The following is a 13,889-nucleotide window of genomic DNA, read 5'->3' as shown; positions in this document are numbered from 1 at the left end:
CTTTTCATTTTTTAGCTACTGTGGGAAGACCTGCAGTGCTATGGTAGCACCAAATCAGCCCCTATATATTTCCCCCCAAGACAAAGCATTAACAGCTAATATGGGTATGCTATTATTGAAGTTTTGATGGAAGAATAGGAAGGTGGGGCAATGAATGTAAGCCAGGCTTCACATGCAACCCGTGTCTGCTGCTCCCCACTGCCCCCTGCAAGCAAAAACGCCCCAAATTGCTGGAAAAAAACAGCTCTGGGTTCATGCAATTACAACAGAACATGATCAGAGGCCCCACTGGAGAATAACCCAATTAAATCACTGCAACCCTGAGCAGAGAATACTACAGAGTAAGAGTGCTTCTTACCATGGAAAGAATCTCAAGGAAAGGTGCATGCACTATTCAGACGGAGGTGGCTGCAATTTTTATTCATACCCCCCCCCCGCTCTCGATGGAATCTGGCTTTCTTACGGAGCCTTCACAAAAAGCCTGCAAAGGGTGCTGTGGCTCTTGGAGTACAGAATGTTTCATTTTGCTCTAATTCATTCTATTACTGAATTAAACTTTGATGTATTGGTCTTGACAAGTGCTTCATGCTGATTGTATTGTGTATGATAGTATAATCACTCCCTATGCATTTCACACTAGCTGGCTGATTAATGCAATAGATTACCTGCAGCACTGATGGCAAGGGGGAATTACTGCCCTTCCACAAGCGACATTCTGCATGTGGTGGCAGAGAGGGCGAACGTAACAAAGGGACAATGCTCAGAGATGGACTTTCTCCCATTCAAATGGCAGCTTTGAATTTTAAGGCTGGTCTCAATGTCAAGGGAGAAAAGGAGGCTCACATGTAGGTCATGGAAAAATGTGTAGGTTTTGGTAAACAACCCCTTGGCTTTAGGCTTAGGCTTGCCAATAACCCTGCCATATCTGTAGGACAGACTGAATACTAATTCTCCTCTTCGTGCTCATGTCCTCCAAACAAATTAAATGAGCACCATTTCTAGGTCTCTTGAGACACAAATCCTGCAGGACTGTTCTGACCACAAGGTTCACCAAAATGAGGGTGGGGATACTCAGGTGGGGCTGTTCTCTGGATAAAGGTGTTTCATCCTACCCTAAGTGCCATTCCACCATATATGATCGTGGACAATATTCAATGGAAAGACTGCAACTATAAAGCCTTCGAATTTAGTGGGTTCCCCCCCCCTTACTTTGTACCAATGAAAACTGATATCATTGAGTGCTTTGATCAACAATCAAGAGTAGGGCTGAAGTTTTGCTTTTAAAAAAAATAGCCATAATGTATTTTAATTGTTACAAATGGGTTGTCAAACAGGAAATAGGTCTTTGACTTATCTAGACAGCAGGGAACAGTCTTTGTACATTGATTGGATTACTTCAGCTATTAAACAACAGTGCACAGACAGGAAATGCTTATGGCAACTAGTTCAGACAAACCAAGAATAGCCATCTGAAGATCTGTAAATATTTATGAAGGGGGAAATCACGTGCTAAGAAACCAGAGTATATCAGACAAGGCCCTGAATACTTAATTAGTAGAGCAAGGTCTTCACAGCTTCAGAATTTTTAACACTGCTGCGACAAACAGGAGCTTCTAAACTCACACCCAAGTACATTCACAGGAAGTCAACAGTGTGGGGACAAATCTGGATTTGCCGGCACTTGATGAATAAGATAACTTTCATTTTGCACAAGTACAGTTAGCCTCCAGGGGCTCAGTTAAGGCCAACCTAACTGTAATCAGATTGGCTCAGGATAAACCTATACAGCACCAGCACCTGTAGCAGAATAGCACTGCAACACTCCATATAATGCAAAGCAAGGTTCTTCTCTTTTTAAAATATTGGGGGGGAGGGAAGGAGAGTCTTCAGGAGGCCAGGGCTGCCGAGAACCACCATGCCCCCCCAGTACAAAAATTCCACCACCCTCCCATATGACCATCTAAAATTAATAGCATAACAGAATAAATCAGTTGGGTTCCTGTTACTATGAACAGAGTAACTGCAATAGGATACAGTGCAAAAAACCCAAAAGAACAGCAACAAACCAGGAACAAGCAGTACCAGGAAGACTCTCCAGCCAAGGGCCAACCCAGAACACTGAAACACATTATCGATCAAATTTAGGTGAAAGACAAGTTCCCTGGGAACAAGCCCCATTGAATAAAGTGAGACATCAGTGTCTCTCAAAAAGCACTAAACTGAAAAAATATTTTAAAAATATTTCTACTAAGCCGAAGCAAAAAAGCAAACTCACAGCAACATGAACATGCTTATAAGGGGAAGGAAATTGGGGAGATGTGGAAAATTGGTGTTATCCTGCAAGGACAGAAGGTGGGTGAGCTCCAAGCTCTCTCTACCCCTCCCCCCTCCCCTCCCCCCTCCCAAAGAAAAAAGAAACCAGGCAAGGAGGGGCAGATTAGGCTACTGAAGTGACCATGGAAATGAATTCCAAACTAGCCCTACCCATACTCCTGATCGGGTTGAAGGGACAGATCTGAGTGAATCTTTTGGCAGCAATCTTTAGTGGGCCTCCTTACAAGTAAGTCCCATTTTATGCAAGGCAGCTTACTCCTGTTTCAATTGCATATGTTTTCTTTAAAATTTAACTTGCGATGTTAATTATAAGGTATCATAGCTCTGTGGCATGCATTTAATGGGTATTACAACTGCTTTCCTTCTTTACATGCGGAGTTATATCTGTGGTTTCCTTTTTGGTTTTGCCACAGACTACATGGGCAGCTTTTCTCACTTTTTCCCACCCAGGCAGTTCCTGCCCCAAATGCCCTCCTATTTATTAAAAATTCTCAAAACTCTCATTCTCTTTGCATCAGCCCCTGAGGATTCTCTGTATCAACAAATTCATTTGCAGAACCTGTGCCTCTTATTAGTTTTCTCTATAGCCATGTGTCTAATTTTGTAATTTTATAATTAAACACAAATAAGTCTACCAATATAGGATACATCTTACATCTCATGAAGTGGGCTCCAGATGAAGCTTAATGCCTACAGTAGCAAAGCTGCATTTACAGAAGGCCAAGTATCAGATGTCTCACCAATACAATAAAAAATAATAAAGTCCATTGCTTGAAGACTGTTTAACATGTAATTAAAATCACCTCTGATTATTCAGGAGCAGGAGTGGTTTTAAGTTCTAATGTCAGACTTCATATGTGCTTTAGCTAAAGTCTAAACAAGATGCATTTTAAAACTGCAAACATAAATTACAGTCAAATATCTAAGCTAGAATATTTTATGTTTTGATATAAACTGGAATGGAGGCATTATCATACTACTTTTATAACCATTAAAACAGATTAATGAAGATCACAATGCATGTAAAGTGTGTGGGGGGCAGAGATCACCTTTTCACTACTCTGATAAATTTTGGGGGGAAAGCTAACTTGATACACACCTGCACCCTTTCTGTTCATAATATGAACAAATGTTTTCTATTGTATACTTAAGTATCCCTAAACTCCCTAGCCAGGGTAGGGACAAAGAGACAGCAAAATGGTGGAGGAAACCACAGAACAATTAGAAGGTGGGGGGGGGGAGGAATGAAGGCATATGAGGTTGGTTGAGAGGTGTAGCTACATCCTATGTTTTCCTCAACATCCTCATGTTTTTCCAACAGCCATGGAGAACTTTCTTTTAAAAATTGCTGCTAAAAAAAAGACAGCAAACAGTACTAGAAGGAAGCCAGAGCTGCTGCTTACACTGCTCTGCCTTGCCTGCACCATGTAGCTGCAGTGCAGAACTGTGCTAAAGGTAGAACTGATATGCATTTGTTGAATGCAGGGTGATTCCCAGCTTCATGGGCCCTCAAACTTCCCTGGGCCCAGGAATGTTGTACCCCCAGTCCCCCTCTCTCAGCAGCCCTTGAAGAGACAGCCATGTTCTCCAGCAAAGGCTTGATGACCTATCAATTTCTAAAGTGTACCAAAGTGCAGGTGGCTTCTTGATCAAGATTATCCAAACAGTTAGCCAAGATCTATACTATTCACAGCTAGGGTTGCGAGGTCCCCTCACCATTGTGGACGGGCGATTTGGGAGGCATTCCAGGGGTGGGTGGGATGTCACGCATGACATCCCTGATGTGATGATGTCACCTGGAAGTGATGTCATCGCACATGACATTCTAGTTTTTGGGCAAAATTCCATGATGTCACCCAGAGGTGCTATCATTGCACTGGGGACATCACACAACGATGCCTCTGTTTGGGGAGTGGGGTTTTCCCCACCAGCCAAGCTGGCTAGCAGATCACAGGCCCCCAAAATGGGGGAACCCCCAATAGGACCTGGGAGCTGGCAACCCTATTTTGCAGCTCTGAGAACCAGTTCTACTGTGTTAAAAGATGGCATTTTAGAAACTGGATCAGATGCCTTTAAAATGATTCAGCCGGCCTCTCAAAGTGGCACACTGCCTCGGATGGGAATTCCAGAGGATCATCCCTTCCAATTCCATACTTTAGGGTCAAATGCCTATTACCAAGGCAATGAAAGGAGATAACCTGCAGACGAGGCTGGCTTTCCACATACTGGGGGTGGGGACTGTTTAAGCATGCAGCCAATTTATAAACACAAACACCCTCCCAACCATGGCCTAATGATTGCATAAGAACATTGACCTTAGAACACTGACAGCACGTAAGTATTATGAAAAAAACCATTGGAAGAAAATTGACATACTGAAGCTCGTCACACCTTATATTACCTTCCGGAAGGGAAGACTTGGGTTAGAACGAGTATGTCAACTACTTATTTTCAGTTTCCCTTCTCAAATATTTGCAATAGCCCCCACCCTCTGTTTGTTCTCTATTCATTTTGATACAAAGCTAGAAAGCCCTACAAGCCTCCATTGCCACTTGATCCTTTCAGGCCTCAGGGAACTAAGACTGTGTCCTGAAGTCTACCTGCAAGTGTGACCCCCATACAATCCAACTGTTGGCACTAGGAGTCAAACCATGTATCAAATGCCATGTTGGGGTATACTGCAAGTACACTGTGTGCTACTAATAGACAGCATAGCATTGGTTAATAGCAATGTGTTTAGGTCACTTTTGATTCAAGACTGGCATGATAAGCCACCTTTGGGCAATGTGTCCTTGTACCTTTTCTTTCCACTGCTATTAATTCCAAACTTTCATTTAAGATGTGCTGATAACTCTGAAGTTTGAGTTCAATTTAAATGAATGTTTTTGCCATTTCAAAAACTGCAAGGTCTGGAAGTGAGGGGAAAAAATGTCATCCTCTTAACTTAGTAACCAGAAAAAGGTTTGGGGGTGTTATTTTTTTTTTTTTTGAGAGGGGAACATATCACAAATAAATTATCCCGCCTGAACAGCAGACACAACCCACACAATTATTCTTTCAAAAGTAAAAAACAAAAACAAAACAAAAACAAAAAAACAAAAACAAAACAAAAACAAAAAACAAAACAAAACCCACACCCACTTCAAAAAATAGACTACCAACTTCTTCTGAACTCTGGTTAAACTAAAGATGAGAAATGTAACTTGGTTTGTTATAGATTCATGTATAAAGAACAGTTGTTTTGAATAATTTTGCCAATTTGCAAAGATTAAGTAGGAGATCACATTGGAAGAGCAACTAAATACAAAGTACATTTATGTGCACAAATAGAGATTTCAGAACTCTTTAAAAGCTATTGTGCAATTTGATGTTCTTAATGCTGGTGTTATTACCTTAAATCAAGCTTCTGTAATAGGATCAGGATATTTAGTACTGCTAACAGCAAGCGGATAGTCTTAGGATACATGCCAGTTTTGAATACATGTTAAGCTAATACAAGCAAGCTTAAGAAACATGACCCTGTACATAACAATTCCACCATCTGGTAAGGAGTCTGTTTAAGCTTTGCTACTCAAAACACAAGCAGGGGCAGCTACAGATAACATTAGGTGTGTGCTGCATTTCTAATACACAATAAACCTTACTACACAGCTTTTTAAAAATATGGACAAATTTGGCAGGATCTGTGTGGCCTCCCCAAGGAAGACAAGGATAATGTTTAACTGCTCCAAGATTTTCAGTTATTTCGGCATTATCTCCCATCGACTTTATTTTTAGAGACGAATGGTGACTTGTTATAGGAACTCCAATACACAACCACCACTGTCTATAATATATTGTACAACAAAGAATCAATACAGGATCATTGTATGGCATATGCAGGATTGGTTTGAGAATGCTTGTGCACAGAACCCCTGACCAAAATGGGAGAAACCAAGCTAATTCAGAACTTCAGAAAGTCGATTCTCAACTAAAACACAGGCAAGTCAATAATGCTAAAACAAACCCCTAAATGGTTATGCAGACTTACTTATAAACCAACTCAGTTTTGGAATGAGTGAGAACATGGCGGTGAAAGTTCCCCACTGATTCTAACACATACAGGAACCTTCTCATCTGTGCTTGAAAGTAATGCAATGCCAGATCCACACACTTTAAATTAAAGATAACTTGTTTTTACAATGTGGGGGGGGGAATGATGACTGAAGTGTTTGTTTTGAAACCTAAGACTTGTGTGTGATGCTTCCTCACTTCTAAAACAGAAGGAAGGCTTGGAAGAGATAATGAAAATCGTAGATTAGAAGAAACAGATCTGATCCTGTAATCTACGTGTTGACAAGTTGTTGGGCTCCATCACTCCACCAAGCATCGGATACTCGTCTCTCAGATTCTTCTGCTTGACTGTTCTCATCAGATAAAGCATCAGAGATTTAATTTAACAGTTTCAGCTTTATTAAGCTGTCACAAGAGCAGCCCCACTTTGATAACAGTAGCTGTGCCAATTATGGCTTGGTTTAGGGTTGACAACTATAATGATTTATTCGTGGCACATGAGAAGCAATAAAAGGTTGTTTTGCATTACAGCTTTTAAAAAAAAACAAACCTGGGCACTTTTTTTCATTTAATTTGTCACTTAGCTTCTGCTAAGAGGACGTTTAAATTGCAGTTAAGAGGCAAATGGGTCTTTTCGTCTGAATCGTAATCCCCATATTTAAAACGAGCAGTAGTGGCGTGGCTTTCAAGTGGGAACCGCTATTGTCTCACCATGGGTCCCAATGGTGACTTGTGACATTTGTATTCTGGCCTGGTGTTACCCATGTGGCTAAAGGGCTTCCAATTTCATATCACAGTCAGAAGCCCACAGAAAACACCAATTAACTGGCAGATCCCATTTGCTGACAAAACTCAGCCTCTTCTCTATGTCTAGCATCTGGCCGGGCTCAGCATTTAATTCCAAAGCACAGTCTTGCAGCAATGTGATCCTTACACAGAGGCACAAAAGTCAACTCTCTCCTCACCCCCCACACTAAACAAAATGGTTCCCTACCCCCTGAAAACCCAGAAGCTACTCAGACTTAATTTTTTGACATATGGCCACAGGGTTGTTACAGATTTCAAGCTACAAGACTAATGACTGTGAACAAGGATACTTATTCCAGGGAAGCGGGGAAACAGTTTGACCTTTGCTGGAAATCAGCTAACAGTAAGCAACAGGCACCAGCAGATAAGTACCATGCATTCCAGGCCCATGAAGGGAGACCAAGTATATGAAGGATTATCGCTTCAATTCTTACACCCTGTCAACCGGCAAGAAGTCTAGTAATTTGAACAGCCAAGCACTCAAGCACAGTTTATGAACTACCTTTCAAAACCAAAGTTGAGTTATACCAGATCAAACCACCTAGCTGAGTATTCCCTCTACCAAGTAGCATCAGCTTTGCACGGTCTCAGGCAGAGAAAGATCTTGATCAAAAATCTGCGACCTTGGATTTTTAAATTGGAGATGGCGAGGAGTGAATCAGGGACTTCCTGCATGCAATACACTTGAATTACCAATGAACCTAAATAATCATCTACATAATGGCTTGAATCCCGCAGTCCACAAGTGGAAGCACAGACGGGCTTAGTGCAGCTCCACTTGTGCATCTTGTGCAATACCTAGAACTTTCTTCCCTAAATATTACAGTGCGCAGAAGTTGGTTGCATTAAGATCTTGCAGAAATGCTAGTGGGGATACAAAAAGCTTGACTTCACACAAATGGCTATCATGGTCTTTTTCTTGTGCTTCTGCTTGCTCAAGAGCTCTACTGCAAGCACAACACCTTTTATTAGTACCAACCAATTGACACAACATTGTGCAAGCTTTTGAGGTGATTAGAACAGTGAAAGGAAAAGAAGAAAAATGTTTAAATAGATAAAGGAAAAGAAGAAAAAGAGATTGGATTTACACCCCACCCTTCACTCAAAGCGGTTTGCAATCTCCTTCACTTCCTCTTCCCACAACAGACACATTGTGAGGTAGGTGGGGCTGAGCTCTTTTAAGAACTGCTCTTGAGAGAACAGCTCTGAGAGAACTTGTGACTGACCCAAGGTCACCCAGCTGGCTGCATGTGGAGGAGTGGGGAATCAAACCCAGTTATCCAGATTCTTTAGGATGTGATGACAAGCTCTGGTCAAGTAGGCATTATGTGCAGAGCTGCTTCAAACTTAAAAAAAAACATTCTTTGTAACATCCAGCCTGATGAAGAGTTCTGGTGAATTCCAAAGCTTGCACAGTTATGCATACTTTAAAGAGGTATTACGTAGACCACCACAGTTTTTTTGGATTTTTAACTCTGGGACGTGACATGGCTGCTGACTACATCTTTCACTTTACTAATAACCCACAGATGAATACATGGACTTAACATTCATGTTATAGTCACTACTGCTATCTGGCTATACCTGGAAGAGATGCATGCATGCACAGAAGATACAATGAATAAACTCTCTATCAAAAGTCTGACACCCAATACTGGCTCAAATTAGATACAGAACCTCCAAGGTATTTTAGGCTGCAAGATATCGCTGCACTAGAACCAAGTATTCCTTTGTTCTGAAAAAAGTATATCCTTTCTTCTTAAAATGACACAAAATAACTGTGTGAGAAAAGCCATTTCTTGAACAGCTTTTGATATCATAAGTAATCTACAATGGGAGCTTGGATGCCATAAATGCAAACATGGTCTATGATCACTGGAATTAAAGTAAACCTGTACTCCATTTATCAGGTGAATGGGATTTTACATTTATGTAGCATTACATTTTAAGATGGTCTGGGTCTGTTGACTCATTTCACACATTAATAAAGGAAATCCAAATACCAGGTCTATGGGCTCTGCCAAATTAATATCTGCTTAAGGGCAAGAGTGACCACAGTTGTAACAGACATACTCCACACATCTAGATAAAAGAGCCCATCTACGATCAACAACACTTTGTGCTGCTTCAGTGCCAATGGTTTCCAGGCAAATTGGGTATGTGCTTCAGCTCTGCATGGGGAAAGTAGTGCCTAGAAGCGACTGCATCAACGGCTTGATGTCCCTTACTTTGAATGAGATTAAGGCTTCAAAAGAACAGTTAGACAGGTGGTTCTATGGACAACTGGCAGCCATACAGATCCATCGGCTTTTGGTGACACATCATCTCATCTGACCCATCACCTCAGCAAAAACGAGAGACGGCTGATCTTTACCAGGCAGCAATCCATTTAAAAGTCAATGCAGGCTTTCCTTAACTACTTGTCAGCGAAGCTCCTGTCTAACAGAGAACACAAGACCTAGTGCATGACTTGACACATACTGGCCTTGCTACACAATGGGACAGTGAAACAGTACTTGGGAGTCTTAGCCTGGGATACCACAACACCATAAGCAAGACCTGACAGCTTCAGAGAGATACGTAGCTGGTGGGGTGGTTCTCTGTTCATATCACTTAACACCAGGTGCAAACAGTTGAAATGGGCCTAGCATGGAAGACGCAACTCTTAAGGATCAAAAACACCTATCACCTGATTCGAAGCTGTTTTTACAGATATCAAGCTGGCAGTATCTGGGACCTAACAGGCTCCCCCCCTGCTTCAACCAGCCAGGTATCTGAAGTGAGCAGTGACTCACAAAACCTCATAACCCTACCACAAATTTTGTTAGTCTTTAAAGTGCTGCTGGACACTTACTCTTTTCTATTATTAAATATAGTATGCCCTGAAGAATGGTGGAATGTGTTGTAAGGCCTTTCTTACTGATTGCTTGTCTGTGCAAAATAAATTGATATTACCACGACAACTTGTAATTAGCCCCTCTGGCTCTAGTGTCATATTCATTTCATAACGAGCCACAAACACACATGGCACTCTGTGTATGTGCTGCTCGCCAAAACACTAGGCATGAGTTACAACCAAGACAGCTGTTTGAGTCCCAGTTTCCACTGAGGTAGACTGAGACATGAAAGCTCTTGGGGGGGAGGGGGATCAAAGGGTAAATGACAGTTTCCAGCAGATTCTTTTGAGTTCAGATTTGTGCAGAGCTCAGCTACTAACACTAAGTGAAGCCAGCAAGCAGTCTTCAGTCCAATGGCCCAGCTGCATTCACTACTTATGTGCGCACTTGTCAGGGTGGGGCAGGTGACCACAGCTAGAGCGCACTGGTTTAACGTGTGTCTTCCTGTCTTTTGAGTCCACAAACCCAAGTACACTGAAAATAATGAGTAATATTACCTTGGAACCCACTTCCATGTACCCACTTCTAACTAAAAATGTGAGCTTTGAGACCTAGGTCTCTGCTGCACCACCTGTTAAGTTTAAAACAGAGAGCTGCATGATTTTCCACACCAAATGAAAAGTGATCACTGAAGCCGTATGTCCTTTCTTAGACATTTTGGAATCGAGAGATAGGCAGACCTAAGTAAACACTTACTATTAATAGCTGCAAACCTAGCTCTTGTTAATACAATGGATTACTTATTACCTCGGAAGTGTTTATATTCTGACTCCTACTATTAAACATGTCATGTGGTTATTTCTGGCCATGTGTTCTCAGCTTTAGCAAAAAAAATGCCCATGAAAACAAGCTGCCAGGCTGCCACATTTCCGAGGGACAGGCAACTGTTCCAGGCTCCTTTTAACAAGGGAAAAGCCTCACAAATGCATTCAGTATTCCTTCATGTCATCCATGAGTGGCGTTTCTCTGCGTTTACCTAGCTCATCCCAAAGCTGCCTATATTTGTCCGTCATTGCTGTTCCTTGTTGCCTCCACAGCGACAGGCGCGGGTCGGCCATAAACTGTTCCGTTATCAACGTCAGCATTCGAGCGCCGTTGGAATCTCTCATCTTTAGCATCTCTCGCACCTAGGAAATAGAATAAACGCAATGGAAAACAAAACACATGCCGCCAAAAAAGAAACTCCAAAACCCAAGGTGTGAACAGTTGAAAACAAAATTGGAAGGAAATCACATGCAAACAAAACAAAGAAGATGCCAACGGAAGAATGAGATTATTTGTGGAACACTGGATGCTGTCAATTTGTACTAATTGGAGAGGAAACTGTTACAAGAAGACTCAATAATGCAATACCAAAGAAAGTATACAATAATGTGTCAGAGGCAATAGTGAGTGGCAGAAAAGCACCTCATTTAGAGTGGAGGTATTCTGTGCCGAAATATTGGGAAAACACGTTAATTTTTCATATTATGACCTTTTAGATCCAATCCAGTATTGTTCCTCTTGACTGAGGGCCAACTATATGTCATGCTGAAGGGAACTGAGCAGGAATTGCTCTCCTTCCTCTTCCAACGTGACTTTCATTCATACGATGTCATTCCGTTCTTGCGGGGAGAGAGAAAAACTCCAGATGACTCCCTTTCCTCACTGCAGCTCCCCATGCCACATGGCATCATGTTATGGAGGACTCCCCCACCCCCACAAGTTTCAGGAGTAACATTTAATTATTTTATCTCCTTGCAATAAATGACCCAGGCTAGCCCAATCTTGGAAGCTAAGTAGGGTCAGCCCTGGTTAGTACTTAGATGAGAGATCACACAGGAAGTGCAGGGTTGCTATGCAGAGGTAGGCAATGGCAAACCATCTTTGAACATCTTGAAAACCCTATGTGGTCACCTTAGTTGCGACTTGATAACCAAAAAAGAATTGGCTCTGGTTTCGGGCTCATATACTTCTCTCTGTTTCTGACTTCAATATTTCTTGCTTAGACAGAGTCAACTCAAACAGTTTTTCGGCTGATAATAAGAGTCTACTTTTCTTCTACCCTGTTTCCAATTCTTGATGCCCCAAAGATGCAATTCCTATGATGATCTGTCAATTTTACTCTCAAGACTACCACTGCCTGTAGCTGTCTGTTGGTGGGCAGGACATCTGCAATGCAGCCAGCTAGGCAGAAGACTCCCTGCCCCGGAGTTCTATCAACACTGCCATTTCTTCTCTTGTGAAAGGGCTTTGGCGGGCCTAAGAGGAAGCACTGGCTGGATTGTACCACTACTTTCGTCAACAGCAAGCCAGAACATGCGAAGAGAAAACTTAGATTGATCTCCAGTGCTGGGTGTTTAATTAGCCCTTCAGGTTTCATACTACATGTTTCCTAAAAGGTCCTCTCTTGAATGTAGTAATTCTTCAGAGCCAGCTCAAGACTTGTGGAACGTTACGAGCCCGGCTTCAAAAGTGCAAGCTTTGAAAATATTTATGGGTACTGCATGCTTTTGTCTGAGTCATTAAAGTCATCACAGCCAAAGGTTCCTTTGCAACTTAAGAGCTAGATATTTTTAAAGCCATTTTATTCTCCACCTAGCAGCTGGCGGCTTTACAAATCCCAACAACAAACATGGGTAGCTTGAAACATAACTGAATCCCAAGTCACATCAACTCTCTTTCCTCCACAGGAAGCCATTTGCTAGTAATAACCAGATGTGTTCCATTAAGCAAATAGGACCCACTTTAAGACCATCTTGAAGAAAACACAACACGACGCATATATTCTCGGCACTCCTACCTACCTTCGCAAAAAGCAAGTTGAGCTGCTTCCCTGATCCGTGGTATCCACCCTGGGAGAGGAAGAGTTTGACCTGCTCCTGGACCTGCTCTTCATCCAGATGCCAGCAATTCTCATCATCTATGCTAGCACCTGCTGTTGGGTCAGGGGCACCTAGGAGCACAGCAGAAAAAAGTTATTGTACAGTATCCTTTGCAGGAATCACTTACTCCCCATCCAATAATAAAGTCAGAAATATAGGTCTTCCTTCTGTACACCCTGTTATGAACTGTTAGCTTGCGAGCAACAGCCTTGGAGCAAAATGTAGAACTCTGCACATATGCCAAGGGATGAGGGGTTTACTTATTTAATTTATACCCTGGCCTCTTCCCCAAATGGCTTACATGGTTCTCAACCCCTTTCTGTCCTCACAATAACCCTGTAAGGGAGATAAAGCTAAACGTATGACTGGCTCAGGGTCACCCACAGGGTCACCCATGGCAGAGTCGGGGTTCAAACCAGCCTGCACACATAAGACTCCATATATGGCACCTAAGCCAGTATAAGCATCAGCTGTAATAGGTACTTTAAGGAATCAGTGCTCATGGGTAGGGGTGTGCAAATAAATAGATAAATTGGCCGATTCGGATTCGGCGGAATCAGACAGAATCAATTTCGGCCGGTGGGAACACTCCCACAGGTCAGTTACTTCAGTAGGAGCTGATTTGGGAGTCTTTTGGCCAGTGGAATGTCAATTTCAGCCCCATTATATCCTATGGGCCATTGAAGTCAATGGTGGAAACATAAGAGTATATTCTGGGGGCTGGAGGAGAGCGGGTTTGAGGGAGAGGCTCCAAACTCGTAGGGTAGCTGCTGGAGCCTCTCCCCAAGATACGCACCACGTTTCAAGAACATTGGACCAGGGGACCAATTCTACGGGCCCCCAAACAGGTTACCCCCATTCCCACCATTGTTCTCTGTGGTGGGGAAAAAGTTACTACTTTTTCCCCACAGTGCTGTTAGTGGCTCGGGGGGGG

General features: G+C 42.4%; 1 protein-coding gene across 1 annotated transcript in view; it reads right to left on the bottom strand.

Moving 5' to 3' along the window:
• ZSWIM6 (zinc finger, SWIM-type containing 6) overlaps nt 1-13,889 on the bottom strand; it is a 123,067-nt gene that overhangs the window by 48,715 nt on the left and 60,463 nt on the right. Inside the window, exons 5-6 of the mRNA XM_015406799.1 lie at nt 12,878-13,026; nt 11,068-11,218 (exon numbers count right to left, since the gene is read on the bottom strand). Of these exons, the coding sequence (XP_015262285.1) occupies nt 11,068-11,218; nt 12,878-13,026 (300 nt within the window). The remainder of the gene's footprint in view (nt 1-11,067; nt 11,219-12,877; nt 13,027-13,889) is intronic.

The sequence above is a fragment of the Gekko japonicus genome, unplaced genomic scaffold (assembly GCF_001447785.1).
Source record: "Gekko japonicus isolate JY-2015 unplaced genomic scaffold, Gekko_japonicus_V1.1 scaffold700, whole genome shotgun sequence".
NCBI classification, from domain to species: domain Eukaryota; kingdom Metazoa; phylum Chordata; class Lepidosauria; order Squamata; family Gekkonidae; genus Gekko; species Gekko japonicus.
Note: the sequence above shows the minus strand (reverse complement) of the source record. Positions and strands in the feature narration are given on the sequence as shown.